General features: G+C 34.9%; 1 protein-coding gene across 1 annotated transcript; it reads left to right on the top strand.

The window, feature by feature from the left end:
* Positions 1–232: 232 nt before the first annotated feature.
* On the top strand, positions 233–1,810 carry LOC109020625 (transcription factor bHLH94-like). The gene is made up of 3 exons (XM_019003130.2): positions 233–914; positions 1,041–1,439; positions 1,617–1,810. The coding sequence occupies exons 1-3, from the start codon at positions 444–446 to the stop codon at positions 1,710–1,712; spliced, it is 966 nt and encodes a 321-aa protein (XP_018858675.1). The 5' UTR covers positions 233–443; the 3' UTR covers positions 1,713–1,810.
* Positions 1,811–6,015: the final 4,205 nt, after the last annotated feature.

Raw genomic sequence — 6,015 nt, 5'->3', positions numbered from 1 at the left:
ATACACATATTATATATATATACGTGGAATAAGAGTTTTATTTATTTAAAAATGCTTTATTAAAGAAAAAAACATTGTAATTATCATATTAATTTACTGGATCATGATGTGACAGGTGTCTCAAAAATGGCGAATAAGTGACCCTACTACTTGCTGATCGTATAAGCATAAGGTCTTCGAAACAAAAGCACAGCTCTGATTATGTTTTCTCCCTTTGAATGAGTTCAATTTTATTTCACGTGCCATATATGCTGTAGATTTTGTTTCATGTAGGCCTTTAAAAGCTCCAACCCTTCATCCAAAGAGGACCCCAAAAGGCAAAGTGGTCTCTTTTTGGGTCTCTATGCTACCGATCTTCCATATATTTCTTTCAACTTAGAGAGAGAGAGAGAGAGAGAGAGAGAGAGAGAGAAATTAAGATCAGAGAGGAATCAGAGGAGAGAATGGCACTTGAAGCTGTGGTTTATCCACAAGACCCATTTGCTTACAGCGGCTACAACTTGTTAGCAGGAAGCAATTGGAGCTATGACTTGGGCCCAGAAAGAGAAGATGAACAAGCTGGCGGTACCTTCGATTTTCTCGAGAACCAAACGGAAAACTGCCTATATGGAGATTACCATTCCTCAACTTCTTCAATGCTACCACATCTGAATGAACTGCACAGCTACAATCCATCCTTAGACGCCACCAATGCTACTGCGTTAACTGCTGACGAATCCCAACAATTAGTTGATACATCAACAACCACCATGCCCAGTCGTCCGAAGAGACGTCGGGCAAAGAGTAGAAAGAACAAAGAAGAAATCGAGAACCAAAGAATGACTCACATTGCTGTAGAGCGGAATCGAAGAAAGCAAATGAATGAATATCTCTCCGTGCTTCGTTCTTTGATGCCAGACTCCTACGTCCAAAGGGTATCTTTCTGATCCCCCTCTGATTTCCAGCAAATCTACAAAAAAAAAAAAAAAAAAGACCCGGTCTGCAAGTTTATCTTTTTTTTTTTTTTGCTGAATTGTTTATTTCTAAATATATTTGTTCAGGGTGACCAAGCATCTATTATAGGGGGTGCCATTAATTTTGTTAAGGAGCTTGAACAACGTCTGCAATTGCTTGGTGCTCATAACGAAATGGAGGAAAACTCCGATGCTTGTGCATCTTTGCCTTTCTCTGAGTTCTTCACCTTTCCGCAGTACTCAACAAGTTCGAATTACTGTGATAATTCTGTGGTCATGACTGAACAAGTGGGGGAGACACGATTGGCCATTGCTGATATAGAAGTAACCATGGTAGAGAGCCATGCAAACCTCAAAATAAGATCAAAAAGACGGCCAAAGCAGCTTCTTAAGGTTGTCTCTGGGTTGCATACTTTGCGCCTCACAGTGCTTCACCTCAATGTCACAACTGTAGACGAAATTGTGCTGTATTCTCTCAGTGTCAAGGTTAGTCGACAAATTAAATAGTTGTCACAGAAAACAAACACTCACAGGGGCAAAAAAACTTTATATTTATTGTGGAAAAGATGGAAATTTAGTATGGTTTCTCCACAAATTTTGCATTTATTAGGTTGTTTTGTCTTGAGCCATAAGTGGGGTTTAATTATGGAGATTTTGACTCAGGTAGAAGATGATTGCAAGCTGAGTTCAGTGGATGAGATCGCCACAGCAGTGCATCAGATGCTAGGTAGGATTAAAGAAGAGGCAATGCTGAATTAAAAACCTTGTTTTAATTTGCTCTATTTCACCATGCATGAGAGACCACTCTGTTTTTAGGCAGTATCAAAATTATTGAAATTAATGTTACTCCCATTTCACTGTGCTTGCTCTAGGTTTCTTTCTCTTCTCCTTTTCTTTTTCTTTTTCTTTTTCCTCTTCTTCATGATTCTCAGACTAGTGATCTTGCGCCGGCTCTTTCTTTCTTTGTTATAATTGTTTTATTTTTATTTTTTTAGATTAGTTTAGTTTCTATTTTATTTTGGTTGTTTCCAAAACATCAAGATTCTGTATGAACAAAATAACGCTTGGGTTAATTCAACCCATTTCTGTTACCTTTTCTGGAAGAATATATAATTATAAATGGATCACATGCATGCGTAGACTGCGAAGAAATTCATGATCTAATTCATTTCATAAAATCGATTTAACAAGAAAATATTATTAATTCTTTATAAACATACTCAAAACCTTATTCACAGATAATATAAGATTATTTCTCAACGGTACCTTTCCTCATATGCAGACTAATATTTTTTCTTGTCTTTGTTACATGATAAGTAGTGTGTACCTCCGTTCATCTTATGACAGGCTAGCTTTGATACTGTAAAAAATTTTATAGACTTAATTCATCGCATAAAACTGATTCTATAAGAGATAATTGTTCGTTTCTTATAATATGCTCAAGATTTTATCCAAAAACAATAAGAGATTATTTCTCAATACGGTATTTTGTTTTATCTGTAAAATATGTAATAGATCATAAATTAGCTTGGATATTATATATCAATGCCGACCAGCAACATTTTAAAAATCAAGCACAATTTATCGTTTTCTTTTCTCAGTTTTCCAGAAAAAAAAAATATATATATATATATATATATATTATTGTGGAACAACTTAATTTTAATTTATTTTTTTTCTTACCACCGTTCCAGCTACTTGCTGGTCCAAAAATGGCCAATTAAGCCATCAGACTCGAGCGCGAGAAGATAAAGACGCTATACAAACGTACAACGAAGAGTTCAAAATTCTAATGCCACTTATTTAGAAAGTCGTAAAAAACGTCTGAAAATCAAAATTTATTATTTTACAAAAGTTCATGATCAAAGACCTATGAAAGCCCCTAAGAAAGGTACGTATTAAAAGCTAGCGCAAGAGAAGGCTGCCATATATAAACAGCTTTATTGGAAGAGATATAAGCTTTTCTGCAATATCTCAGTAGCATTTCATGAGATTCCCATACATGATTCCTATTATATATATATATATATATATATATAGTGATCACAATATCACCGAATAGAAGCCAAGATTGACCAGTAGTACGATACCATGCATGCAGGAAGCTAGCTAGGAAATATATATTACTTCCTTTTGAATTAAGTGCATGTCTATAATAATTAGCATCATTAATATTAATGTGTATACGACTCTCCAATCATCATCATTAGCGCTTTGAAGACAATTAATGTGGACCATGATCAGTCGTACGATCGATCGATATGTTCAAGGTTGCATCCCCTATGTGAAAAAAGTAATTGATATATATATATATATGCTGGTGGGGTTTGAGTATCTTTCAGAAAAAAAAGAGCAGCAGAGAATAATTTTTTTTTGCATATGCGGGTGTGAATTGTTGAAGAGACAATTGACATGAATTATGTGATCGATGGATGTTTGCAGAACAGTGTAAGTTAGTACTATGATTAATGTTAATTTCTCGACATGGTTCTTCGATCATGTAAACATGATAGCCGCCTTGTCCTCGAAGTTAATTTTTTTACACTTAATTTGGACGGTTGTTGTAAGCTGTACTGATAATATCTATCTTAAATCAGATCATCAGCCTGCAACCCAAAAAGTTAAGATGGTAGAAATCATTCTCTTCTATCCCTAGCTAGCTACTTGGCTAGCTACTTCTTTCTGATCGATGAGTCCAATTAACCATGTTTATTAACCTCTGATTAATTATTTCATTAAGCCGGCATGCATGTTGTTCTTCGTGAATATATAATCCAAAAAGTTAAGTTAAGATGATTTTTGTATACAAAGAAACGGTTGCGTATAAATTATTTGGATAATATAGATGAATGATGTATAAATAAGACTTTTAATGTACGTTATATTTTTCTCTTTCCAATTAAAAGATTGATTATTAATTGATCAGACAATTAATAAGATATTGGCCACAGATCAGGCTGATGAGATGCAATTATGAGCTTGCCAGTTGCCTGCACAGTGAAAATCCAAAAGTGAAATGATTTTCCCTTGGATTTTCTTGGATTCAGAAGATGTAAGGGAAACAAACACCTAGAGTACTTTTAGGGTCTAAGTGTGAAAGCAAGTTTAGGTTTTCTGCTTTTGTGCCAGCCTGCAATATCGACACAAGTCCCTGTAAACGAATGAATGGAAAATGAACCAAAGAGGATGTCTCTTGCTGGGTTACTGTATCGCTTTGCATGTGGACCAATACTCTAGCTAATTCAACATTATTTGCAGCTCATGAGTCATTATTAATTAATAAAATCGATCACCAATTAAGCTTTTTTATACATGATCGCTTTTTTTTTTTCTTTAATTTTCTGGGAACGTTTTTATATCAGATTTCACATGCAGTAGTACTGGATCGAGAAGGGTCTAGGCCTCCACAGGTGAACAGCATCATCAGGTTACTTTGATTCTCAGAAACCTCTAGGGTTTTTTCAGAAGATTCCCTTACCCTCTCTCTCTCTCTCTCTCTCTCTTCATCTCTGTTTTTAGCTTCTTGTTTTCTAGTGACCGGGAACATTTGGTTGAAGGAGCTCTCCATCATAGGTGCCACAGATAATTAATTGGGCTTGTCCCACACCGGAAGAAGACTAGAAAGAAAAAAAGGAAAAAAAAACACAATAAATACAGATGCAAGACTAGGCTTCGCTTATGTAAATGAACTATTCCTACACAGATATATAGCACAAGTTATAATAGAGAAACAGATGCAGACAGCGACTGATTTCGATCAAACAGAATAAAGCAAAAGAGTTGAAGTCCCCAAAAAAAAAAAAAAAACAATGACAATTACTCGAACAGGAAATAAAAAAAAGAAGCATGCAATAACAATTATTGACAAAAAGTGATGTGATAATTCTACGAATCTTGCTGCGCATGCATATCGGTCCTACGTATGCACGAATATTTGTGCAAGTTGGATTTAATTTGCATATATAATTTTGGTTTTCGGCATTAATGCATTTTTGGAAGGTTCTTTCAGCATTTAGGTGAATACATGAATACTGAAAAAAGAAAAGAAAAGAAAAGAGGAGTAATCATGATCAGGAGGTAGTCGATTTATACGTAAAATGATTATGATCTAAAGTACTACACATAAAACGATTTTGAATATATATATAGTATATATAGTTGGGATTCGAAACCATCTCTATTCTGAGGTGACAGTACTGCATTAAGCATCGGGATTCAACCACCTCGTAAGTCGTATACGAAGTGATTGTTCGTCCAAGAATGTGCAGTTACATGACTACGTCGACCCAGCTCGTAATTGTTTGAAAAATAAAGAATATAGTTTCTCTTTTGTTCGTTTGTCGATTGGATATATAATAATCAAAACCTTTACATTATTAATTAGACTTTAGCTAGAATCTTTTTGGTATATACCAAATCTCAGAATCTTTTTAATTAAGAATGTGATCGATCATTTCTCATATTCATGTAGATCATTTGATTGCATAATTTGTATGCTAGCTAGCTCTAATAATATTGATCTGGTTATTTGTTACAACTACGTTGTTGATCGAGCACCTTAATTGTTACTTGAAGCAGATGATCACATCGTTGTTGTTTTTTCCCCGAACAAATGGATTGATAATGAAAAGTGAAATTAAAGATGGGGTCTTTTTAGCTGTGTCTAGAGTAAATATATGTTAATTAGACTTGTCGGGACGAGACTCCGGCGGAGTTAGTGTTAGATCAATATAATCTAAATAATTAATTTTACTTGATTTAACAGTCGGAATTTGGCTTATTAGATCAATGCATGGGACAGTGCATAAAATGGAGTCTTAAGGTGCTGCAAAGCATGCAATGGATGCTGATCCGAGCTAGTCTAAAGGGGGCTGTTAATTGGCCGGATAACGTATGCAAAGTGATTATAAGAGAAGATCAAGCTCACACTTTTTTTATTTTTTGAGGATGATTTGCACGCTGAAACTGTTCGTTAATTGTTTCGATGGAGTGTTATCATTGGCATATATATGTTTTAAGTATCTCGTCGGGATCACTGCTGTAGTACTCGTGTTATCGAGTT

Source organism: Juglans regia, chromosome 11 (assembly GCF_001411555.2).
Source record: "Juglans regia cultivar Chandler chromosome 11, Walnut 2.0, whole genome shotgun sequence".
Taxonomy (NCBI): domain Eukaryota; kingdom Viridiplantae; phylum Streptophyta; class Magnoliopsida; order Fagales; family Juglandaceae; genus Juglans; species Juglans regia.
The sequence above is the reverse complement of the archived record's forward strand: the minus strand, read 5'-3'. Positions and strand labels throughout refer to the sequence as shown.

What these genes read in the sequence shown, in the direction of transcription:
- LOC109020625 (XM_019003130.2), top strand. Translation starts at nt 444, where the DNA reads ATGGCACTTGAAGCTGTGGTTTATCCACAAGACCCATTTGCTTACAGC. An exon ending in CAGACTCCTACGTCCAAAGG is followed by an intron (nt 915 to 1,040) that starts GTATCTTTCTGA and finishes ATATTTGTTCAG; the next exon opens with GGTGACCAAGCATCTATTAT. An exon ending in TGTATTCTCTCAGTGTCAAG is followed by an intron (nt 1,440 to 1,616) that starts GTTAGTCGACAA and finishes ATTTTGACTCAG; the next exon opens with GTAGAAGATGATTGCAAGCT.